At 36.8% G+C, this 27,305-nt stretch overlaps 1 protein-coding gene across 1 annotated transcript in view; it reads left to right on the top strand.

The window, feature by feature from the left end:
• The first annotated feature begins 214 nt into the window (after positions 1 to 214).
• ANKRD22 (ankyrin repeat domain 22) overlaps positions 215 to 27,305 on the top strand; it is a 45,652-nt gene continuing 18,561 nt past the window's right edge. The window contains exons 1-2 of the mRNA XM_079138371.1: positions 215 to 456; positions 23,896 to 24,087. Coding sequence (XP_078994497.1) covers positions 436 to 456; positions 23,896 to 24,087 — 213 coding nt within the window. The 5' untranslated portion in view covers positions 215 to 435. The remainder of the gene's footprint in view (positions 457 to 23,895; positions 24,088 to 27,305) is intronic.

The following is a 27,305-nucleotide window of genomic DNA, read 5'->3' as shown; positions in this document are numbered from 1 at the left end:
CCACTGAAAACTAGATTCTGATAAGAAAATGTCCTACATACATACCTTATTTTGAACCCTGAGTCCTTTCTGCCAATTAAAAAACCCCGCCCCCACTTCACCCCAACTTTGCTTCCTTCTTTCCTGTACATTACCACTGGTAGAGTAAATATGACTCAGAAACCGGCTTCTCAGGTTCTAACATGAAATGATACACCGCTTATTTTATTACACAGTAAACCAATGCCTTTTTTTTTTCATTAGGCTGGTCTCTCTAGGTGTGTTGCCGCCTGCATTGCTGGGAAAAAAACCCTCACAGGTGTGGAAAGGGCAGGTTTGCCACAGGTTTTGGCTTCTAGGGACTTTTCTCTTCAGGAAGGATTTTAATATTAATCAGAAATATCTCCAGAAAACTCAAGAAGCTGTAGAGGTGAAGTAAGCCTGTGAAAGACCAGAATGGGAATCCTGTACTCGGAGGTATGTTATGTTTTTGCACATAAAATTTCAAAAGTGTTAAAAAAGGCTCATGTTTTTAAAATATAATCTCATATCCTTGGTCGTATGTCTTCCTGTTTTCTTTTTACCTTTCTGTGTGAATATTAAATTAGAAAAAAAAATCCTGTGTGATAATATTTTTGATATGTTAAATATTTTAGCATAAGTTATTCTGTAATACTAAAATGTTAGGTTGATCTAAGCTGAAAGCCATATGACACACATTTTGTGATATCCCAGTGTTTATTGGGATGATTTGGACCTTGCAAAGTTGAGTTTGAATGGGCTTTTCTCACACTAAACATCGCAATAGAAAGTAAAATTGTACCCAGCTAGATTTTATAAACATCAAAAACAAAAGATTGACTGATTCATCTATGGAACCACATGAATAGAGTAACACCTTTCACCTTGATATTTGAAAGAATTATCTTTAGCAATTATTCATAAAGACTACCACTATAAACAGAGATGAAAAGCAGTATATTTTTGATGTTTTGAGTATCTTTTTCATATCTACTGGATACAAAATACTCTTTTCCTATATTGAAAGTGACTTATTGGAATCAAATAAATCTCTAATGATGTTTCAAGGAGTACGGAGAGCCATGTTTAAACAAGAGTACAGGAGGTGTAATGACATTACTATTCATGATTTACTTCCTCCCCTCTCTGACACACTTAACCAGTCAGTCTGCATTCCATTCCAAATGCTCTTGGCTTGATTTTGATCTTCTAGCATTAAAGGCAGTTTATTTGCACTTATTTCTAATGCCGTTTGTGTGTGTGTGCGTGCATGTGGGTATGTGTGTGTATGTGATTGTGTTTATAGTAAATGTACAGTTTGATAGGTTTATCATTCTAGGTATATCTTGTTCAGTGATTTTAGTCTTATGAAGATATCACATATATGAAAATGACAAAACATATAATGTTCTAAAATGCTACTCTGGCAGTTCTAAACTTTAGATGCCTAATTGTCAGGGAGAGGGGCTTGTTATGTAGTTTTAAGGGCACCCACCTCATAGAGTTATGCAGCCTATGGAAGGATCCAGAATACTACTCCTTAAGTGAACCTTGCAGGTGATTCTGATGTGGGTGATCAGTTTATCACCATCCTGAGAGAGATAAATACTCCTCTAGGCTAGTGCTTTTAAGTTTTAATGCACATCTAAATAACCTGAAGGTTTTGCTCAAATGCAGGTTCTTATTCTGTAGGTCTGGGTGAGGCCTAAGATGTTGTATTTCAGTTTCCTGATGCTTATGCTGCTGGTCTATGGACCACATTGAGTGGCCAGGCTCTATCTAGCTTCAGCCTTAGGAACAACTGTATTAAAAAAAAAAAAAAAAAAGTCTCTACTACAAAAGCAGTGTGATTGTTACTGGTATGTTGATTTGGCAAATGGATGAGTTAAGACAAGGCAAGGCAGGATATGATCAATTACTTTTTAAGTATCAGTGAGAATATCCTCAAAAATGGTATAAATATTTTACTTTTCAGAAATATTGAGGGCAAAGGAAATTGGAATTTTCTAATAAATTGAAAAATAAATACAACACACACCCCCCACACACACCTTAGAAAGTACCAACTTATTCAAAGCTCATGATTAATAATGAATCACTAATAGTGTAAGGTATTGTTGAAATAAATGCTGCTGCCATGCAACTCAATACCACAAGTGGAAGCAGATTTCAGGCCTCATCTGTGTTATTCTGCTCACTTGGCCATTTGCTCTGGCATTGGCAATATGAAATACATGAATCATCTGGGAAGTCTTAGTCATTTAGAAAGAAGATGTTTTTCCTTTTGGCAAATAATTTCCTACTTTTCAGAATTTCACCTTGATGTCAAATTTGAATACCTAAACTGATACTGTGCTTTGAAATGCCCAGGATCAGAACAGTCTGACTTGAGCTATGGATGAAGATATAGACAAGTGGGTTCTCTTAGATTGCAAGGAAACTTTGGTTGCTTTTTGTGTTTGCAGGTCTCATTCTCGGGTATTCTGATGCTGAAAGTCTGTGGTGGGACTCTTGCAATGTAATTTTGAAAAGACTGAGAGACTCTGGAGTAATTCTCAAATGCTTAAACATAATCTCCTCATTTTTATGTACTGGTTGCTCTGTTTCCCGGGTAAAAGCTGTGAGCCACCCATTAAGGAGAAGAGAAAAATCTGCTTTATCCCTAGACATATGCTGCCTTGAAACAGCTATTTTTAAAAGCATTTTAAGTGAAATTCTATTTCTCACTTTGAGTGCAGGAAGCTCCTCTGGGTTGAGAACACAGACATCATTTTCCCTTAAAGCTTGCATTACTAATAATTTTGCAAAATATTTAATTAATTAATTAGTACTGGGAATTGAGCTCAGTGGTGCTCTACCACTGAATTACATCCCCAGTTCTTTATTGTTTATTTTTCAACTGGGTCCTGCTAAGTTGCTGAGGTTGGCCTCCAACTTGAAATCTTCCTGTCTTGGTCTCCTGAGTTCCTGAGATTACAGGCCTGGCTCATGCAGAATACATTTGTAAGAAAGAAGTAGAAAATGAGAGAGCAACTCAGAGGGGGTCCTAAAATCTGTGTTGGAGGATAAATTTAGAGTTCAGTGAAAGGAGTGAGCTTTGTAATAATTAACTAATTATTTAAGCAGGACTTTATTTTTTAAAATTATTTTTAGTTGTTAATGGACCTTTATTTTATTTATTTATATGCAGTGCTGAGAATTGAACGCAGTGCCTCACACATACTAGGCAAGTGCTCTGAGTCACAACCCCAGCCATGTAAGCTGGACTTTGAACAAGACTGATTCATTTAAACCCTTATCAAACATATTTACAAACATGATGTTTACAATAATCACAAACATTAATTTAGAGCTAGTAACATATCAGGTTTTGTTCCCAAACACTTGGTACATATTAAATCATATTATACAAGAATGTTATGAGAGTCAATATTATTATCTTTATTTTTCAAATGAAGAAATGAAGCAAATGTAGTATCTTGTCCCCACATATGTAGCTAAAAAGAATCTATTAGCCAGAGGTCAGGGATTAGGGTATGAAACCTGTGTTTGTCCACTCAGGAAAATAGTTCTTGTATCACTGTTCAACAATTAAATTCTTTTACTATTTTCTATCTCAATAGAGATGCCATGCTCCATAAGGTGTCAGTTTTTGTTTTTGTTTTTTGGCGCCAAGGATGGAAACCAGGGCCTCACACATGCTAGGCAGGCAACTCTACCCATGAGTTACATCTGCAGTCCTGTGACGGTTGGTCTTAACCACTATACTGTCCTGCCAGGGCTCTTCCTCATTAAGGTACTGCCCTTTTCCCTTAATGAAACTAAACCAAGGTTCTAGTTAGATACAATCTATTCTCACCTTGCAGAAGATGGCTGTACTACAAAATATTACAAAAGTTGGAAAGAAGGAAGATGTTTGGGAACTTAACTTGGTGAGCTCAGGAGTATGTGCTTAGCAGATCTACATATCTTTCATAGACTGATGGCCTTGTCAGTTGTGGACATGGGCCCTTAAACTTGAAAATTGTTACATACTGATATATCCCTTTAAATTTTGGGAAGGTCAGCTATGAGCAGAAAAATGCATGGATGGGCAGGCATACACACACACACACACACACACACATAAACACACACACACCCTTAACATTAATTCTTTAGGAGTGGATCTATTTTTCCAAAGAAGCTCATATTACTACAGAAAAAAAGGGAATACATTTCAAAGAAGAGAAGGATTGTTTTGACATGTACCCTTTCCAGAGAGAACAATTTAGGCTGAGATGTGCTTATTAGCAAAGTTTATTGATGCAAATGAGGAGCAGAACCCAGGGGAGAAAAGAATAAAGACATAAAGGGACTGTATGTCAAGAACACCTAGTATTTAGTCTTGATTGTGCCAGGAATTCTGTAAGATGGGAAGGAAGTCATTTAAACTCTCTGGGGCACAGTTTTTATATTTATAAAAAAAACTGAAAATTTAAAAAAAGAAGAAGCATGGGATTCAATTCTGCACTTAAATTAACATTATGCCATTCTGTGATTATGGGAAAAGGCAAGATAAAGGCAATGGAAAAAAATTGCCTTCCTCTATCTTCAAGCACTCTCTATCTGCCTTATTTATATATTGAGTCTGTAGCAAGTTTTTGGCATTCTATATGCAAAGGGAGTGTAGGTTTTCCATCTCATTGGTTCTATAATTCTTTCCTTGTATACTATAAATAATTTTGCAAATTACAGTGTTGTGATAAATCACATTTCAGAAAGGAAATGAAGACTTTAATGTTTGAAGAGAAATCAGGATGGAAAATTTATACATTTATGCATTCTTTCACCCATCCATTTATTAAACACTTGTTTATTAAGCACATACTATATTCCAGGCATATGCTAATTCCTGTTAGTGATAAGTAAAAGTGGTCCTTCACATTTTGGAGCCAATAATGTAAACAAACAAACAAACAATTCCCCCCAAAAATGATGAGCCTACACTTGAAAAAAAAATAACTATAAATAGTGAAAAAGAAGAAGCAAGGAAACAAGAAGATAATGAGAGTATATAAGAGACTCAAGAAGAGGTCTCTATGTCTAATTAAATTTCACCTGAAAATCTCCTTTTAGTGACATTTGAGCTGAGCTTTGAGAAGTAAGAATCTAGTCCTGGAAAGTTTAGGGAAAGTGTCCCAGACTGAAGGAGTGTTTATCTGGAGACTCTAAAGCACAAATTAATCCGGACTGCTTGGAATAATCGAGTAGTGTGCAAAGGAAGTGCTGGGTGAGCAGTCCCTCTACATGAAGCCAATGAGGATACATCCTTCATGTTGAATTTGAACCCTAATAAAATTGACTAAAAGTTGATTTGCTTTTTACGATCACCATGCTCCCGTGATTCTACACAATGCCAGTTTAGAACATCAGTTTAAACAGCACTATCCTTTCCTAGGGAACCCACTGTTTAGTTTCCAGAGGTCCTGTGAGTGCCAGAAACTGAAGTTAGAGAGGTCTTCAGGGCCAGATTATGCAGGTCTTGAGGCCTGTGATGGATGATTTTGACTTTATTCTAAACAGAGTGGAAGGCAATAAAAGGATTTTAAGAAGGGAAATAACATGATCCCATTAGTGTTTATAAAGCACCCTCTGGTGGCAGTGGGAGAATAAATTGAAAGGATGCGAGAGGAGGTATGGAAACCTGGAAGGACGCTATCGTGGTAGCTGGTGTGGGAGTGGTAGAGGTGGTGGTAAACATCAGTATAGAAGACTGTGGACAAATTTTTGGCTGGTTTGGAGATGGGGAGTGAATGCAAGTTATTAATTAAAGTTGATACTCAGGATTCTGTCCAGACTAGCCAGGGGATGGTGGTGGCTAATGAGATGGACAGAGGGACAAATGAGTTTCAGAGGACATGTTGCATCCCCCCAAAATCTTGCTTATTAAGAAGGAGGAAAATCACTTTATTTGAAAATACATTCTACAAGATAAACTAATACTTCATTTCATGGCTGTTTGCATATGTATATTAGAATAATAATTTTCAACTAAACAAATTCAAAATTTTCTTTTAATCAACTGAAGAAATTCCACTTGGCTCTCAAAATGACAATCAAGACTATTTGAGATGCATTAAGATGTTACAGAAGTTTTTTACTTTTAACAATAAAGATTCCATCGAGTCTGTCCAAATAATAATTATTTTAATTGAAAGTCTGTACTGTTTACTTACTTGTATAAATAGTTATTAGTGCATAGTTCATCTTAAAGATATTAAGTTTAGAGACTCATTTTCTTGGAAAACCTCTGAAAAAGAGATAAGTGGGGAGTGTTTACTATTTGGTATTCTAAACTTAAAGTAACTCATGTCAAAACTACACTACAAAAACATATTAAAAAGATAGTGCATCACAATCAAGTGGGGTTCATCCCAGGGATGCAAGTTTGGTTCAACATACAGAAATCAATAAATGTAATTCATCACATCAATAGACTTAAAGATTAGTTTCCTGTGGTTATCTCAATAGATGTGGAAAAAACCCTTGAAAAAATATAGCTCCCCTTCATGTTCAAAACACTAGAAAAACAAGGGATAGTGGGAACATACCCAACATTGTAAGAGCTCTCTATGCTAAGCCCATGGCCAACATCATTCTAAATGAAGAAAAATTGAAAGCATTTTTTCTAAATACTGGAACAAGACAAGGATGCCCTCTATCACCACTTCTATTCAACATCATCCTTGAAACTCTATCAAGAGCAATTAGGAGGAAAAAATTAAATGGATACAAATAGGAAAAGAAGAACTCAAACTATCACTGTTTTCTGACAACATGATTCTATATTTAGAAAATCCAAAAAATTCCACCAGAAAACTTCTAGAACTAATAAATGAATTCAGTAAAGTAGCAGGATATAAAATCCTGTATTCCTATACATCAGTGATGAATGTACTGCAAGAGAATTAGGAAAACTACCCCATTCAGAACCTCAAAAAAAAAAAAAAAATCCTTGGGAATCAATCTAACAAAAGAGGTGAAAGACCTCTACAATGAAAACTACAGAACACTAAAGGAAGAAATTGAAGAAGTTCGCAAAAGATGGAAAGACCTCCTATGCTCCTTGATAGGCAGAATTTGTATTGTCAAAATGGCCATACTACCAAAAGTGTAAAACAGATTTAACACAATTGCTATTAAAATCCCAATGACCCAATGACATTCTTCATGGAAATAGAAAAAGCCATCATGAAATTCATTCAGAAAAATAAGAGACCCAAAATAGCCAAAGCAGACCTTAGCAAGAAGAGTGAAGCAGGAGGCATCACAATACCAGACCTTGAACTATACTACAGAGCCATAGTAACTAAAACAGCATTGTATTGGTACTAAAACAAACATGTAGACTAGTAGTACAGAATAGAAGACACAGAGACAAACCCATATAAATACAATTATCTCATAATAGACAAAGGCACCAGAAACACTCACTGGAGAAAAGATAACCTATTCAACAATAGTGCTGGGAAAACTAGAAATTCATATGAAACAAAATGAAATTAAACCCCTATCTCTCACCATGTGTGGAACTCAGGTCAAAGTGGATGAAAGACTGAGGCACCAGAACAGAGACCCTGCATCTTACAGAAGAAAAAGTAGGTCCAAATCTTCATTATTTAGGATCACCTTAAGATCTTACTTCCTTAATAAGACTCCTGAAGCACAAGAAGTAAAATCAAGAATCAATAAATGGGATGGATTCAAACTAAAAAGCTTCTTCTCAGCAAAGAAAACAACAACAATAGAGAGCCTACAGAATGGGAGAAAATCTTTACCACATGCATCTCAGAGCATTAATCTCTAGGATATATAAAGAAATTTAAAAAATCAAATATCCTAATCAACAAATAGGCTAAGGAACTGAACAGACACTTCACAGAAGAAATACAATCAATCAACACATATATGAAAACATGTTCAACAACTCTTGCAATTAGAAAAAGCAAATTAAAACTATTCTAAGATTTCATTTTACTCCAGTCAGAATGACAATTATCAAGAATACTAACAACAATAAATGTTAGCAAGGATGTGGGGCAAAAGGTACACTCATATATTGCTGGTGGGACTATAAATTGGTGCAGCCATTATGGAAAGTAGTATGGAGATTTCTCTTATGCTTTTCTTCATAGAATTATCAAGTATTCTAATTTTAAATTTTTCTCGTTTGTTAGGTAAACCTTGATTTATTTGGAGGTCATAGCTATTATGATTTTTATGATTTCTAGTTTGGTGGTTGCTATTGATGAAGGGATATTGACGGCTTCACTGCTTTATATATCACTGCTTTATATATCATAAAGCCAGACACAAAATTCTTCCAATCGATCACCCTTAGGGGAAATTCTTGAATATAGGTAATTCCTAATTTACAACAACTCAGTTTTCATGCTTTTGTGGCCTAAATTATTCTAAATAGACTTCAATGTAATAACCAAAACTCACTGTGACACCAAAATAACCCAACTAATCTTAGTACCAAAGTCAATACCCTTTTCTGGTTAATTGATATCACTAAAACTAAAAAAGTTTCATTGCCTCCATGCATGGTCAGACTATATGAATCTTCAGAGTCAAGCAAGCATTTCCTCAAGGGCAATGTTTGTTTCCAACATACTTAAGATCAGGTACGGGAAGGACTCTACGGGTGCGGGGGTGGGGTTATCTGTATTTATGAATGGTTTTGTGGCTTTACCAATATTTAATTCTTGACAGGCATCAATATCCTATTATGATTTAAAAAAGGGTAGGAAGTAGTCTTTCTAGCAATCTCAGGACTTCCACTTCTATACAGGTTAATAAGAATTACGAAAAGTACTCAAAAAACAAGGAATTGAGGGAAGAATTGATTATAGGAAAAGGAGGTAAAGTGGCAAAGGAAAGTTTTACAGAGAAGCCTTCCTTAGGACAGGTAAATGAATATGAAGGCAAAGGACAGAGGCTTCACAGGAGCTGATGGAAACCATACTCTACCCGGGAAGGAATGGTGATTGCTGGAACATAAAATCAGAAATTCATACACTTAGATGAAGGACCAGAAAGCAAGAAAAAATGTTACGCTATGTAATAATGCTGTGTAAAGTAAGAATTTACTAAGGAATTTGTAAGTGGTAGTATGTGACGAAGTCAGTCATTAGAATGAAATGTTTGGGATTAATTGTACAAAACAAATAAAACCCAATAGGCATTCACTAGAAAATTTTTCTTTCCTTTTCTGAGAAGACATTTCATGAATGTACAAGGCTCTTGACCTGAAAATTTTCACATCAAACCCCATAAATCCTCAAAAATTTTTCTGGAACATTTAAATGAGTGGAGCCTCCACATGGAATGGCTAATAAGCTATGGATCATTTCCTCTGAGCCTCAGGCAAAGCTTTTCCCAAAGCTTTTTGGGAAAGCTTTGCTTTAAGAGACTTTCATAATGGTACAAGCAGTTCGGATATTTCTAGATTGTTAAAATAATATCAAGTATTTTTCCAGCTGTTATTTATTTTTATTATACCTGGAGCAAGTCAAGATATGATTATGTTAAATAATATATACAGTTAATTGTGAACATGCTATGTGGCTTTATGCTACCACAGACACTTCTTAAATTTGCGTGCCTGGAAAAGTGAGATGGGAAACATGGTTAGACTAAAGGGCACAAAAAGTTGTTCCTAAAACTTCAAGCGTCCAGATTTTCTAATGCTCCTTAGTTAATATGAGTTTAAAAGTTTCAGTGTTATGTTATGGTTTTACTTCCATTATGGGGCCTTATTCTTTTCCCTTTTCAGAGATTCTCAACTCTCATTGTGCATTAGAATCACCCAAGGAACTTTCAAATACCACCGAAGCTTCACCTTATTCCTATGAATTCTGATTTAATTGGTTAGTAGTGAGGCCTACGCAATGTTTTAAAATGCCCTACACTTAGCCATGGTTGATAATCAGAGAAAAAACACTGTCCCAGTAATATATTAAATGATTCATTACTGTAAAAGCCTCAACCCCTTCTCTAACCTTATTCTCAGCCAGGTCAGGTGGATCAGTATGTTAATCAATAAATAATTTTTATTCATGTTCTAGGTACTCACCCCTACAGAAGTCTAACTTTAAGATAGTTGTAATCTAGTTAAGTAGATTAAATGTAATCTACTGGAAAAAGTCCAATGAGCTACTTTGTTATGGAACACAACTTAAGAACAGACCAATCACCACTGAGAAGTCCAAATTTGAGAGTCTTTATTAAGCTGACCAGCTGACTGTCTCACACAATGCCCAAAAAAATGGCTATTGGGAGAACAGCCTCTACCACAGGGTTGTAGGGGTTCTTATACCAAAAATCACATCAATCATAAGTGTCTGTTGCTATGATTCGAAATTACAGACTAACATCATGAGATCATCAACAGAGGGGGAAGTGGGTCAAAATGACCCTTACCTAGGTACAAACTAAAGAATGGTTGCTAACATCCACACAATTACCGTTTACATGGTACATTGGTTAAGAGCAATAGGAATCAAAAGAGAGCAATTCATAGGAGTTGCCATTGTCACACCAAGTAACTGATGATGGGCAGAGAGGTGGAGTGTTCCTATGGGAGAAGCTTATTTCCTACATAACATGGAGTCTTAGAGCAAAATGGAGTCTGTTTAGTCATTTCCCTTAGAGTCTGGCCGATAACATTCTCGTGGAGCCAGATCTGTCAGCCCATCACATACTTGAGGTTCCGTATACTGCTTTCTGTTGGTAGGTGACATTAAAGAGATATTTTAGAGATGAGCTGGGCCTTGAACAATAGATAGCATAGTTTGAAAGGCAGAATGGTTGCAAGCAAGTAGCCTAATAGTAGCAGTAAGGAAATTGGCTTTATCAGAGTTGTGAGATCATGTACAAGGGCAATAGTTTACACATGGTTGGTCCACCAAGAGGGGCTTTGAAAACCAGGAAAATATTATGGACGCCTCCCCCTCCAGGAAATGAAGAATATGCCCAATTCCATTTATGATCAGTGCAATTTAACAAGATGATATGATAGGGAGTGCTTTGGACTGGGGGATAGTCATTTTAGATTGAGTGGTCAGAGAAAACCTCTCTAAGGAGGTGACACGTGTGCTGATACTTAATCTGCCCTATTAGAAAGTCAGCAGTATAGCTCCCAAGCAAGCACAAGACCCAGAGATAAAATTGAACGTGAAAGAGCTGGAATGCTGTGAGCCAGGGGGACAGTATAGATAAGGTTGAAGAAAAAAAATCAGGTTGTGAGTGGGCTGTATTAATTCTGTGTTGGTTAGAAGCTTTCATGGGTTAGCCCATGTAAACTCATGCACTCTTGGTGAACACTCCTGTTCTTCAGTCTTCTCGTCACCCATTAGTCCATCTTTCTCAGTGTCTTCACTGATGGATGACCTTGGCCAAGTATTGTCATGTCTTCTCTCATTGTGGTCATTTCTGTTGTAGGGGTTCTTATACCAAAGAACCATTGCCATTGTTTTGATTGTGGCTCAATTTCTCAATTCCTTCAACATCTTTTGCTGCTGACAATTTGTCTACCCTCCAGCTTCTGTCTACTACACTCCAGAACCCACTTCCACCTTTTTGAAGCACACTTTCCCCTTTCTTCCTGTCCCCTGGGGTCATCCTTTGTGACCTTAATATTCACAAGCCTTCTCCTTTTTTGATGTCTGTCTCCAAATAAACACCCATTCCCACTTCACACAGCTATATTCTTGACTTCTCATCCCTGACAATTTGATATCTCTCATCGTAACTTTTTTCAAGCAGAAAAAAATTATTTCTCTAAAATTGAAAAGTATGTATCAATCTTCAAGCAAGATAACCAACATAATAATACAGTTAACAGGATATCAGTTATAAAACACACTACAGAATTAGGTCTTTTAAGCACATCCACCAAAATCAAGATACTACCAATCAGCACGGGGTTCTTTTTCCCAATTCCAGATAGAAATGAAAAGCCCAAGTGCAGCTATTTTTGATGTTACTGGTTTTAGTATTATCAGCTTCTAGCTCTTAGTGTTAGAGGCTCATTTTAGAGTTATTTTGCTTAATTCAAGCTAGAAATCATGAAGGGACAAGAGACATTATTTGAAGGAGGCTTTATTGGACTCAAGCAAGGGAGAACATGGGGCAGGGTCCCCAGACTGCTCGAAAAAGATGGGCCAGGCACACCTTATACTGCCAAAAAGAGGGCAGGCTCACACAGGCGCAGTCAGCTACTGCAAACAGCTCAGGAGAGCTGCACACATCTTGTCAGTTCTTTGCTCTTAGCACCAGGGTTTATGATCAACACCTCAAACTGTGCCAGCCCGGTAAGTTCATATATCGGTCAAGTTCAGGCCTATTGCTTGTGCAAGGTTAAGGGAAAACTTGGGGGAGGTCAACACCTCCTGCACTTGGTCATTGGTGTAAACATTTTTTGAAAGCAGTTTGCCTTAGGCAGGAAACTTGATGCCCTCTCTGCTCTGTCTCAAAGATGGCCAACAAAAAAGCATTCTGACTCAAGGAAAACACACCCTTTAATTTCACAGGACAATCAATCAAAGAGACAGGTGGTCACTGGGTTAGAAAACAGACTCGAGAGGGATCACAGTGAAATGCCATTGCAACTCAATGATTTCCCCAGAGATCTGCTCATCCTTAAAAACAGAAATATGTAAAATTCTGTGGTGTAGATGACCATAGAAGTAGAAAAGCTCAATAAGCCTAAAATCCTTGGAGCTTGCATGAAGACAGAATTTTTATTTTTCTTCCCTTTATTATTCTCTAAATTAAATATAAAGTATTTTGTTCCCCAGGGAGAATCTTCAGGGTGGGTTTTTCTTTGAAGTTTCAAACAGGAAATCTTTTATTTAACAAATGACTGTCCTAGAATAGACTAATTGTTACCAGAGGAAGGAATTCATAGGCAGGTCATGTAAGAAATTTTGTTCTTTTGGAAATGTTTTACCCTTTTTCTCTCATACAACCCCACTACACACACATTTGATCAAATTGAGAAATACCTCAGAAGCTTATAGACAATGACATTTATTCTGGCAAGAATTGTGCAAATTTCTACAAGATAAGTACGACATTTATGAAAGATTTTAATTTTAATACATTTCCATGCAGGAGGCAGATTTTTTGTTCATAGTTGAAATATATCTCCATGGTTTCCCAACATGTAACCTGACTGGGTCAGTTAGATAGGGAAAGGAATGATAACATAGGACCAGAGCACATTCTTATATTGAAGTCTCCATTACTGGGTCCTTCATCAAATAGACCAGAATGAAACTGCAGGAAGATAGAGAGGAAGCCACTCAGATTATGAACAGGACTCTACCTTCTTTATTTCCTGTCTGACAAATCATCTGCCGCAAGAAAAGACGCTGCCTGTTATATAAAAGGTAAATAAATGAAATTCACAGGGTGTATATGAAGGCCTGCTGAGATCCTGTAACCCAGCAGAGTATAGATGAGACACGTGCCCATTGTATACACAGTGTGCAGCTGCCACCATAGCATGCTGATTGCCATTTCCAGTCTTATTACCAGAGCACCAAAGCAAAGATTCCAGGAGCAAATATGTTGTTTTACCTAGTCATGAGGATGGAGAGCACAAACCAGGAAGAGGTATTAAAAACATTCTTTGGAATATCTGGATGAATCCCTAGAGGTATATGAAAGCCTCTGTTTAAATAAATAGGAGTTTCAGCTTTAAAATATAAGAAGATCAGATAATTGAAATAATGTCTATTACGCTTGGGTAATTCTTGAAGATTTGATTAGGCAATGTGTTTAATACAGTTAGCATGGAGGAACTACTTAGAGTGACTATACTTTAACACATTTGAAAATATGTGGTCTTTATGGTTTAAACAAAAATCCCCAGCAGGCTAAAACTATTCAGACAAATAACTAGAGTCAGGTTGTGATGAACTGAGTGTTATAAAAACCTTATTTATGGGTTTGCACAGGCATCTTTTTACCTAAAATTGTCCCGACTGAACATTTTAAGTTGCAGGAAAACCCATAGAAGTACCTCTAAGAATTCTCCCTCACCAAAGGCTAGTCATTTTTTCCCTTCCCTACCAAACAAAGGGATATGACCAGGGTGACACTGGAGCTCACTTGAGCTTGATTGTTGGAAAGTGGCAGAGGAGTGATCCCTCGGGAAAGAAGACAACACAATTGCATGAAAAGCAGATGGTGGGAAAAAGTGGGAATCTGGCATTCAGAACCATGAAAATGTGTACTATGTATAGGACAACAGTACCATGGTCAAGGATTGCCCTGTGTTAGGTGCTTGACTGCCATTTCTTCCCCTGCTATCACTTTCCCAAGGATTAGTTTGTCATCAAGACCTGTTTGAGCATGTGAGCCAGGAAATAATTTGCTTTGATCTCAAGGTAGAAAAGGGACTAGGGTCTGAATAGCTCCAAGAAACCAGACCTATGTGCAGGCAGTGTGGATGGCTAAATGAGATTGCCTCTTCTACTTGCCTGGGACAAGTCCAGCCTGCTTCAAGGTCTTTTATTTATAGACAAGGACTTCAGGAGGAGGACCAAAAGTTCACACTTTTTTCCAGAACTTCCTTTGCTTAAACAAAGGGTGGAAATAGGAACAGCTTCACAGTCACTTTAGTGAATTTTGATATTCTTCATATGAGGTCACAAGTAGAATTCAGAAGTGTCACTGCCCTGGGTTGTTTGGAGTATGACACAGAGAGCTGATATCCAGGAAAAAACTCAGGCTTCCCAGTGCGGAAAACCTGTACTTAAATCCTGTCTGCAGTGTTCATTGGCAGAGGGAGCACAGGCAAGATGCTTTACATCCTAGTCCCTTACCTTAATTGTTTATAAAAGAGGAATCTTGTCTATTTCATATGATGCTAGAAAGATTAATCAAAATGTTAGTAAATGTCCTAAAACTACATTTCACCTAGTAGGCCTTCAATAAATGGTATCTATCATAAGTCTGCCTCAGTGTTGGAGGATAAACACAGAAGCATTTTCAATGTGTAAGTAAGTGGAAAGCAAGTTCAATTAAGAACTGGGTAGAATCAGATCAGAATCTTAGAGATCATGCAAACTATTTTCTTTGCTTTAATGTGAAGAAACTTGCATGTATGGGGCATTAGAAGGAAATCCAAGGAAAGATGTTCCTTTAATTTTACTTTTGTCAAAATATTTTCAAGATAACTAATTTTTACAAAATAATTTAAGGGGAAAGTAGCAAGTGTGTTGAAGAAATAGATTTTTAAGGGCAATGATCATGAAACAAATACCATATTTCAAGGACCTACGGAAAAGGTGTTTGTCTCTTATTGGTGTCACCTAGCAAGGGACACTCGACTACCAGGCAATCCCAGCTGTTGGGACCGAGTGACCAGATGCTGGCTTCAGTTGTGTATTTAGAGAGAGGAGGATAGAGGAGTAGAGTGCATCCAGGGATCAGGCCATTCTCATACCTCTCCCCCAAATTCAAAAGGCAACCATGACACTGGAACATCTGCTAAGCACAAAGGAAACTGAACAAAGAAGTTTGAAGATGTTTTCTGCTTTCAAAAAAGCACACACTTTCCTCTTTTGAATTATCCATTAATTAATACCTAAGATATAAGCTTCCAACATTTAGGTGAATATTAGGTTTCCCATTTTTTTTTAAGGATTCCTCAAAAGTCTTGGGAATCTAATTTTTTTCACAATAAAAGTAGCAGTACAAACTCATGAGAGTTGGACCAACAGTTTAAAAACCCTCCATATGGCTCAAATCCTAGTGTATTGAAGAGATTTAATATAGTCTCCCAGCTCTCAATGTATACAAAGAGGAATTCAATAGAAATAAATGTAATAACTATCTGTAGTATTTAATAGCCTAGGAAAATGAAAACAAATGTAAGAAAATACAGTAAAAAAAGGAGAGGAGTTAAATTCTTTCATCTGATGATGTCAAAAAGGAAGGATGCTATGGAGCATGGATGTCTGGAACAAGGTGTTGATCCTACCAGAATAAATGAGTTGAGAACACTGTGATTGTCTACCATAGCAACAACATGGTCATTTAAAAAGAGACAGCTAGAGTTCAGATCTTACACTATTTGAAATCCAGCATGTATTTTTTTTTCTTTATTGCACATGTGCAGAGATACCTTAAACATTGCCGATGACCCTCATTTTGAAGGGGGGGAGGGCTTCCTTGTTGAACTGTGTCTCCACTTGTTTTCCTGTCCGTTCACCTTTTAAACTAGAAAAGATGCTGCAAACCATATCAGTTAGCTTCTAATCTGGACACAGCACCAGTATTACACACATACACACACATTTGAATGGATGATATTGTCTTCCTGATTCTTTCTTTGGACAGGCTCAGTGTGCTTCTTTGGACTGAATAGTTGTCTTCCTGTTTCCCCTATTCCATCCCTCCCTTCTTTCCTTCCTTCTATGCCAAGGATTGAACTCAGGGCCTCCTGAATAATAGGCAAGCACTCTACCATTGAGCTACACCCCTAGTCCTGAATAGGTATGATCTTATGGGAGAAAAGCTTGTAAACATAAAGCAGATTTTATTAGTTTCTATCCCGGAACCTTGATAGAGCATTCCTCTGGTCTTGTATAGTTCAGTGAATGGTTTTGCCAAGTCCTTGTACAATCTTAGACCACCGTCAATCGCTTCAGATTTAATATCTTCCTAAAAAATGATTCATCAATTCCATGCATAAGAGGTGGGCTGAAGCCCAGGTTATATATACTTCCCCTAATAGGGATCCAATGATGGCTGAGACAATCTTTAAGTGTTTCAAATGGAATGCTCAAACAAATCTCTAGATCCAGGTTGAACATGCTACCCAGGGCTTCTGCCTGTACTAATATCTTCTGAAAATAATCTGGTAGCCAGTCCTGACTGCTCCTGGTATCCAGCCATGACATCATTCAGCATGTGATTACAAGATCTGGAATCAAAAGATTTTTCTCTAGGTACTGCTTTGCCATATCACCAATTTCTGTGTTGGCCTTGAGGTTCTCCCACAATAAATGGCCCCTGGAGAGATGCTGGAGAACAAAGTTCTGGGAGATCCTCTGGCACACAATACCCTTTCTTTAGCCAGTGACCCAAGGATGACTGTGTTCTGTGAAAGCCATGAACTTTAAGAGAAGAGAGGTGGCCAAACAGCACAGTGACTGGAAGCAGACTGGGAACTTAGTTTCTTGGCCTCTGCCTCTGGCACCTCTGCTTATGTGGGTCTTGGCTGTTGCCCCTACAAGAGAAGGGAGGAACTTTACCCATCTTGGCTTTTTAACTGGCCACTTTTCCTATTAGATCACATATCTTAATCTGCTCTAATCCTATGTGTTTCTGTTTGCTTCTCTCTTTTTGTCAAGTCATTTCCTCTCCATCTGGCCAATATGGTGCTCGTTCAATCTGAATCCCATGGAAAATCACTGTCCTCTCACTTCCCTGGCTGACAGAGGTGTTTCCTAGTCTTTGTCCTTTGCCCCTTTATGCCACCCTTCCTCAACCAAAGGTTTGGTGAAGCAAGTCACAGAAAAGCAGTATAGACTCACCAGCTGCAGTTTCTTACTGTGTTTCTACAACCTGATGCTTAAAGCCATTTCATATTTTTATGAAAGTAGACCCTTTTAATTATGACTGTCCCAGATCTTCCCCATTATGTTCAAGGGTCTCATCTTCTTGTTCCAGTCACATCTCCTATGTCATTAACCATTCATCTAAGCATTAATGCTCTTTGTCTAGCTATATCTGCCAATTTATGATAAATACACATTAACAAATATCATGAAGATCAAATCTTTGACTTCCTGATCCAAAAAAAAAAAAAAAAATTCAGCCAGTGAAATTCTCTGTACTCTAAAAATCTGTCCCTTCTCCCTTGCTTTGCCCTTGGACCAGAATTGTCCTTCTAGTAATGATTGCATTTTTGCTCTCCATCCATTACTTCTTCTTTGAGTAGTTATCTACTGCTTCACAACCATCCCTGCCCATCTTCACTGGCTCCTTCTGCTTTAATAATTATAAGCGTTGCTAACTCTAATTGAGGGTTTAGGATGAACCAGACCTGAGCTAAGAGCTTCATCTACACAGTCACATTTAATTCTTTCTGTGACCTAATAAAGAAGGAATGATTATTAAATAGAGAAGGAGGTCCAGGTCCAGGTAAGTGGTTCAAATAACACAGCTGTGACGTGGTTGAGTTGAGATTGGGTCACAGAAAATTTAATTTCAGAACTTGTATTTGTAAATACCCAGCAACAAACACAATTTTGACCCCAAAATGTGCAAAATGTTGACTGGACCTTATGTAATCACTAGCTTTCACTAGCAGTTTTCCTTGCCAAACTTACCACAGATTCCTTTCCAATCACAGCTTTTAATTCTTCATAGAGATAATATATTAAGTCTCCTGTATTCGGCTTTCTTCCCTGACACTGAATGAAAACTAGAAAACTGATCTCTGGGTGGCCATTAATTTTCAAATCCAAACCTATGCTTTTCCTCGAAACTTCCCTTCTTTGCTTTTGGGTCATATCTTTTTCTGATTTCTCCTATAGCCACAACTTTTTACCTCTTAACAGATATTGCTAATTCAGGTTAGTATCAAGAAAGGATCTGGATATGTAACTGAGCTCCAACAAGTCAATGCTGAGGACTGATCAATATCTGGAGAATGTAAACTATAGCTTAATGTTGGGTGAGAATCTCAAAAGCAAAGTCCTGCCCCCAGAGATAATTTTTTTTCTGGTTGATTTTTAAAGCTGAAAAAATTACAGGCAAAATATATGCATTCTGCAGTCATTCCCCTTAGTCCCTGACCCTGTGTTGTGGCTTAGATATTAGGTGTCCCTCAAAAGCTCATGTGTGAAACAATTCAAGAAGGTTTAGAGGAGAAATGATTAGATTTTAAGAGCCTTAATACAATCAGTGGATTAATCTGTTGATGAGGATTAACTGAGTAGTGCTGAAGGAAAGTAGGGTGTGGGTGGAGGAGGACATTGGGGGCATGCCTTTGGGGAATGTATTTTGTATCTGGCAAGTACATTCTTTCTGCTTCCTTGATCATCATGTGAACTGCCTCCCTCCACCATACTCTTCTGCCATATTGTTTTGCCTCACCTTGAGCCCTGAGAAATGGAGCCAGCTGTCTATGGACTAAGACTTCTGAAACTGTGAGCTCCTAAATAAACTTTTCCTCCTCTAAGTTGTTCATGTCAAGTATTTTAGTCACAACAACAAAAAAGATGACTGAAACACCCTGTCAGTTAGGAGTTGTGTGACTTTGGGCAAGGAAGACAATCTTAATTTAATTTGTGCAAATGGGTCTAATAATACTATTTAGGTTATTAAAAGGTTGTTGTGAGGGTTTAGTGAAATTACTGAGAACCGAAATAAATGTGTGTTTCCCTTATAATTTATGTATAATTTATATATTCCCTATTAATTTATGTACTGTTTACTTGTCAAACACACATTAAATGCCTGCTAAATGTCAGGCAGTATGCAGGATGCTGGGGAAATGATGATGAATAAGTACAGATACAATACCTGTCCTCATGTAAGCTGATAGTCTAATTGTAGAGATTACTGTTATTAACACTGTCTTACTTAGTCCAACTGCTATGACAGAATGGGTAATTTATAATGAACAGGAATACATCGGCTCATTGTTCTGAGGCTGGGAAGTCCAAGATTGAGGCTGGCATCTGGTAAAGACCTTCTTGCTGCATCATTCCATGGTGGAAGGGCAAAAAAAAAGTGTAAGAGGGACACAAATGTATCCTTTTACAAGGAAGCCACTCCTGTGATAACAAACTCATTCCTGAGATAACACATTAATCCATTCATGAGGGCAGTGTCCCCATGACTCAACACCTCCCTTTAGGTCCCACCACACAATACTACCACATTGTGGATAAAACCTCCAACATACAAACTTTGGGAGACATATTCAAACCATTGCAAACACAAATATCTTTACTTATTTGCATCAAGGATGTGGATAAGGGAGTGGTAGGTGATGCAGTTGGAAGGATATATGAGATTTTAAACAATCGTGTGTGTCTACTTGAGAACAATATTTCCAGCACCTTCAACACTTATCATTCTTTGTGTTGGGAACCTTTGAACTCCTGTCTTGTAGTCTTTGTAAAATATATGACAAATTGTTGTAAACTATAATCATCCTCCTATGCTGTAGAACTCTTGAATTTAGTACTCCTAGGCCACCAGCACTTTTTTTTTCGGTTGGACTTCCTGTCTTCTGTAAACGGTAACATTGAGCTGCCCCCTGCTGGAAATTTAGAGTTCATAACAGCATAGAAACTTGATGCTGGTACAACTGGAGTCAAATTATTTGCATGTCTTAACTGAACCAGGAAGACACCTTATCTATCTATCTATCTATCTATCTATCTATCTATCTATCTATCTATCTATCTATCTATCTATCGATGCTGGAGATTGAACACAGGGCCTTGAATATGCTAAGAAAGTGCTCTATCACTAACCTAACCTCAGCCCCAATGTTGAACTTTTCAAAAACAGAACTTTCTTATTAGAATATAGAAAGCCTAGGACAGATTAAATATAAAATATTAATATTTTAAGTAATAGTGCTTAAGCGGAATTAAAAAATCCTTCAAAGCACTTGGTGTCTCTCAGGATAGCTCTCCACCTTTCCCTCTTTCTCTTATTAGTTAACTCTCAGTAAAGATTTCAATGAGTCCAAAGAGAGGAGTCTTGACCTTGGAGGTTGCAGGCTAGGTAGGCTACATAGATGTCCAAAGTGGACAAGAAAACCCTTAAGCACTGGCTATTTAGTTCACATTTGGAAATGTGAACCAAATGTTATCAAAACTATACATTTTTAAAGAAAAACTGGAAAGACAAATTAGTAATGAAATATTTACAAATTTGCACAAATAAATAACTGCAAGGCCCCCTGTTCTTCACTGTAGATCATTCGTTTCCTAATACCTAATTAGTAGTAATTACTACTATTACTTATAAAGCCATAATTAAATTTTTACTGGTTTATGATGAAAATTTAAAAAGGGACAGCTAGGTGTGTTGCTACATGGATGTAGTCCAAGCTTCTCAGGAGGCTGAGGTGGGAGGTTCACTTGAGCCCACAAGTTCAAGACCAGCCTTGGTATCATAAATGAGACACTGTCTCAGCGATAACAAAATGACAATGAAGCAAATTTTTCTGTACAGATAAATTTATTCAATATAAAGGACTGACACCTCCCATGATTATATCATCTCTGTATATTTTGTTAAAACATCCTTGTTCGTTATTTATTTATTTATTTATTTTTCTACCATGCTGGACATTAAACCCAGGGCCTTCTGCATTCTAGGCAAGCACTCTACCACTGAGTTATACATCCAGTTCTATTTTTATGTTTATGTTACACTGTCTTTTTTGAAATGATATTATTAGTTCTAAGGCATTTAATTGGCAAAATTAAGAGTTGTTAACTTTACATCATCTAATGTTGCATTTAGTTTTGTTTTATTTGTTATCGAAATCCAAGTGACTGGACATTGTTACTGAAACCATAAAGATTTCACTGAAAGTTTTTAAGCCTATTTGTGTCAGGATAACCCTAGACTCCAGCAGTGATGTAGAAGATGTACGGATTGTGATTCAAATCCCAGAAGTCATAGAATGTGAAAACTCAAAAGAATTTTTGCTTGTTATTTTATTTCATATTCGCAGGCACCAAGATACACTGAAGGAAAAGAATTATCCATGGTCACTCAGGGAATTAGTAACAGAACCACAATTACATTCTATTTTCCCAATACCAAATACATGATCTTAAAATTGTTTCAGTCCTTTCTATGTCAGTCAGATAGTACTGAGATATTGACATGCCCACCTGATCACAAGCCTTTAGGGTAATGGAATAGGCGATTTGTATAATTGAGCACAATCTGTTAAAAATGTTCAACTCCTGTGTCATGCTTATTTCATTTTGGGGCACAGAAGTTTGTCTAATAATTGTTATGAGTTTATTTTCCTTTAGTGGTTTTTTTTTTTTTTTTTTCTTTCATGAGTAGGTCTTTGGGTTTAAAAGTTAATTACAGGACTGGAGGTGTCACTCAGCAGTAGTGTGCTTGCCTAGCATTTGTGAGGCTCTGGTTTCTACCCCACACACTGCAAAAAAAAATGTATACACACACACACATGTATGTGTATATATGTATAAAGTAATGTTTTATAAAATATATAAATATAATAATATAAAAAGTACATATGTAAAGTAATATATGTATAATATAAATAATATTTGGTTACATTAGACACTGAGTTGATTAGCAAATACATCCATTCAAGTTTGTCACTGATCTCTTCCAACTTCTATACTCAACTATTCTTCAAAATTATTTTCTTAGGAATTGGGTTATAACTCTGTGGTAGGGCACATCCTAGGTGCATGTGCATCTCAGGGTTCAATACGTAGTCACACATATAAAACCCATAAAATACCCAGCACCAAAAATCAAAAACAAAGCAAAAGTCAAAACCCTCAAAACTGTGTTATTTATTGTGTGTGTCTGTGTGTTTGTCTTATTTTCCTATTGAATGAATAGATTCCACATGGTTAACGTTTTTTATACTGTCTTTTCCCTAGCGCCTTTAACTAGTACACAGCAGAGGTTTGACGTGGTTAGAAAAACAAAACATGATTTGATAAGCAGTAATTACTTCCATAAATTGAACATTATCCCTGTGCCAGATACATAATATAGAAACAAAAAATTGATTTTCTATTTTTTTTTTTTTTTTAGTAGAAAAGAATTTCTCTGTTAAACCAGTCTAAAACTATTTTGTTTGCCTATTGCATGCCCTGTGCTCTACTGAATACTGGGGATATGGTGGTGAATGGAATAATCGTAGCTCTTGTCCACCTAGGGTTTATAGCCTGAGCTTCAATGCCTTCCCTCTTTTAGTGCTGCCTCAAACCCCTCTGAGGCATGTTAGCCTAAAACATATGATTATAAATAATTAAGAAAAGACTTACAGTTATGCCAGAAGCTGTAAAGGAGAAATAGCAGATTCTAGGAATCAGGAAAGACTTCTTAGATAAAGTGAAAATTAAGTTATGACATGAAGTTAGTTGAGTTAGGAGTTAGACGAAGACTGGGAGAGTGTTTGAGTCAGGGGGAGCAGGCAGGGAAGAGGACCACAGGGAAGGAGTGAAACATGGGTGATTTGAAGAACAGCATCCAGGAGGGCTGGAGCAGGATGAGGCTAGCTTAGGACTTGCTGCCTGCAGTGTTGTGCAAAGCTCTTCATCATGTTTTTCATAAACAGCATCTAATCAATTGTAGCTAACTATATAAATTGGTATTCATATATTATTTGTCTAAAGACTGTCTTTTCCACTATGCTGTATTCCTTGAGTTCAGGTCAGGCAATTCTTGTTCTTTTTCCTAGTGTTCCCTCAACTCCTTCTTTGCCCTGTGCCTACTTCAACTTTAACAAGATCCTGCTTTTCTAACAGGACCGTTTACTCACGATCAAAATATACAATTTCCTTACTGAATTGAATTTGCAGTATTTCATTCATGTATTCAGTCCTTCATCTATTCCCTATTTGTCTAGTTCCATATGCAAGCACTTTAGGAAAATGGAAGTGATTCCTTGTGGGCTTATGCTTATTCTAACTTAAGATCAGGCACAGCAGAGACAAAACAAAAACAAACTAATTTATTTGACAATATATTACAATTTGGAAACACTTCAAATTTAAGTGGTTGCATAATGATATTTTGTGTGTGGGGTTAATTATGCTAATATTTCAAGAACAGTTTCTGTGTTTTTCCACTCAGCCCATTTGCCAGGCAGCCTACCAGAATGACTTGGGTCAAGTGTGGCGGTGGGTAAAAGAAGATAACCATTATGTCAACGTTCAAGATGGCTTCAATGGAGACACCCCCCTCATTTGTGCTTGCAGGCGAGGGCACGTGAAAATTGTTTCCTTCCTTTTAAGAAGGAATGCTAATGTCAACCTCAGAAACCAGGTGAGGCTGTGACACTTGGTGAGGCGTACAGTTGTCACCATTCTTGTCTCTTCCAGTTGATGTAAGTTGTAAATGTAGCTTTTTCATTGCTTATAGACGTTTATTAGCAATTCTTTTTTTTTTTTTTTTTTTTTTTTGCCTTACTTTGGAGAGACTAACATATACCAAGGACATTTTATTAGGCTAAAAAAGCAAAATAAAATGTAGTTCAACCAGTAGTTATAATTTGTGATTTATTTTGTCATTGTACTTCTGAATAGAAACAGCATAGCTCACTCAGTTGTCTGGAGAGAACTTCTTCCTTTCTTCTCTTCCTCCCCTTTCTCAATTTCCCCTCCCTGTCCTCTCTCTTCTCTCCTCTTGCTCACTCTTTTATAAAATATTTTTTCATTAATTGTTTTTTAACTGTTTTATTTATTTATTTGTTTAACGTGGTGCTGAAGATGGACCCCAGTAACTCCCACATGCTAGGCAAGCTCTTTACTGCTGAGCCACAAGCCCAGCCCCTCTTGCTCACTCTTATAGAAGCAATTGAAAAGTTTTCTGGAAAAGAAATATTTATTTTGTGATGATATTTTATTAGTTATATTTTTACCGACTATGTTAATGCACTATTCTCCAAAAGATACTTTAGTTTTCTTATAGAATGAAAGAATACTATTAATAAATTTGCTGAGGACAAATAAGCTCATGAAGTGCTTTGAAGCTACTTGAAATCACACAGAAAGGCATAAAGAATGTGCTTAAAGCTGCAATGTTAGCTATCTTGGAGTCTTCAGGACCAAGGAAGAACAGCACATGTGTCTTACTGTCAGGATCCTTGCATTACTCCTTCTGAACATCTAGCATCAGCATGGTAGTAAAAACAACATTTAAATTACACTGAATACATATCAACAGTCATTTTTTGCAATAATTATAAATGTCCTGTATCATCTCATGTGCCTTCAATGAGAAAAGCAACTGGTAGGGACCCATTTGCCTCCTCCATATCAATTTAAAAGTCAGCCTATTGGGAGTAACAATGTGTTACAGACTTTCTTGCTTATACTTAACTATTTTTTTGTTTGGGTGGTTTCCCTCTCCCTCCCTCCCTCCCCCCACCCCTCTCTCTCTCTCTCGATTTTGGGTACCAAATCCAGGGCCTTGGACACGGTAGGCAAGTGCTCTAGGAAAGAGTTACACTCCCAGTCCTGGGAAGGTTTAAAAGCAAGTCGTGGCTATGCTCTATCTGATAAGCAACTGAGTTCAGTGGGACAGGATGTTCCTAGAACACAGTTGAAAGACCAGGTACTGTGGTTAGCAGTTCCACCCAAAGTCAGATGTTTGTGAGTTTCTGTCCTCTTTCAAGAAGTGTGTGGACTGGGAAGATGAGAAAGGGAGCTGACAGTTCAAGAATGGGCTGAGGGGACACTCTTACCTCTGCTCTGCAAAGGAGAACCTCAGTCAGCTTGCTAGGGTCCTCTAGTATCATAAAAGTCAGGAAAAGGACTTCAGGGCATAGTTTAGACTAATAGACATTTTATCAGAAGAGTTTTGAGGTTTGTAATTTCTACTTTTTAAATGTTTCTAATGGTGTCTTAGTGTTTAATATTTTTATTTTTCCCAAATATTTTGTCTTTGTACATTCATAATTTAAACCAGTATTTTTACATTTCTTAAATCTGTTCATAAATTATTTTCAGAAGTACTAAACAAAGATCTTAGTGATTCAGAAGCAGATAACTATAGAAAACATTGATACTATGGAAAACAAATTGAATTAAATTAAAACATAATGATACTTTTTCTGCAAATTGATCAGGATTACAAAAGAAAATCAAGTATTGACCAGGAAGAAAGTTTAAATTATTATTCTTACTGGAGCACAATTTGGCAGTACACATGAAAGCAATAAATACCTTTCCTGCTAAGGATTTATTGAAAACTTATGCAAAAGACAGATTTAGTATTGTTGACAAAGCTTTGTGAATGAGGATATGCAGGCAATGTTATTTATAAAATTGAAAGATTGAAAATTTGAAATATCCAATAGATAGAGGGTTTGCCTAAATCAAATAGAGTAACTCCATTCAGTAGAAAGCTTTTAGCTCCTCTTCCAATAGGGGATTAATATCTAGGATACATAAAGAACTCAAATAGCTTAACACCAAAAACCAAAAACCAAAAAGCAAAAACAACAACACTCTAATAAACCAATCAATAAATATTTAAATAGACATTTCTCAAAAGAAGAAATACAAGTGGTCAACAAATATATGAAAAAATGTTCAACGCCCTTAGTAATCAGGGAAATGCAAATCAAACTACATTGATATTCCATCTTACCCCAATGAGAATGGCTATCACCTAGAATAAAAATAACAATAATTACTGGTGAGGCAATTATTGTAGTGGCAAGGTGCACTCATCCATTGCTGGTGGGACTGTAAATTAGTACAACCAATTTGGAAAACAGTATGGAGATCCCTCAAAAGACCAGAAATGGAACCACCACAGGACTCAGCTAGCCCATTCTTCAGTATTTATCCAAAAGAAATAAATCATCATACTATAGTGATACAGACACATCAATGTTTATAGCAGTGCAATCCACAATAGCCAAATTATGGAATCAGGTTAGGTGCCCATCAATAAATGAATGGATAAAGAAAATATGATATATATATATGTATATATAAAGGAATTCTACTCAATCATAAATAACAATGAAATCATATCATTTGCTGGTAAATGGATAGAACTGGAGAACATCATTTTAAGTGAAATAAGTCAGACTCAGAAACAAACTAGACTCAAGGACTGAATGTTTTCTCTCATGTGGAAACTAAACCAAAAAAACAAAGGGATGAAAAAAAATAAAAAGGGATCATGTGAAAATAGAAAGGAGATTGGTACAGAAGAGATCCAGGAGGAAGAAGAGAAGAAAGGGGGAAGAACTGGGGAATGAGGTTGACCTAATTATGCTGTGTGCATGTATGTACATCCCAATGAATTCCACTTTTATCTATAAGACACCAATTAAAAAATAAATAAATAGAAGGAAGATCAATAGAGTAGAGGAAGGAGATCAGAGGGAGGAAGGACAAGGAAAGAGGAAGTACTGAGTATTGAAATGGTACAAATAATGTTTTATGAATTTATGAATCTGTCAAAATGAGCCCCACTAATATGTCTAACCTCAATGTGTCAATAAAAACATAAAAAGCCATGCAACA

The sequence above is a fragment of the Sciurus vulgaris genome, assembly GCF_902686455.1.
Source record: "Sciurus vulgaris genome assembly, chromosome: 4".
Lineage (NCBI taxonomy): Eukaryota > Metazoa > Chordata > Mammalia > Rodentia > Sciuridae > Sciurus > Sciurus vulgaris.
Note: the sequence above shows the minus strand (reverse complement) of the source record. Positions and strands in the feature narration are given on the sequence as shown.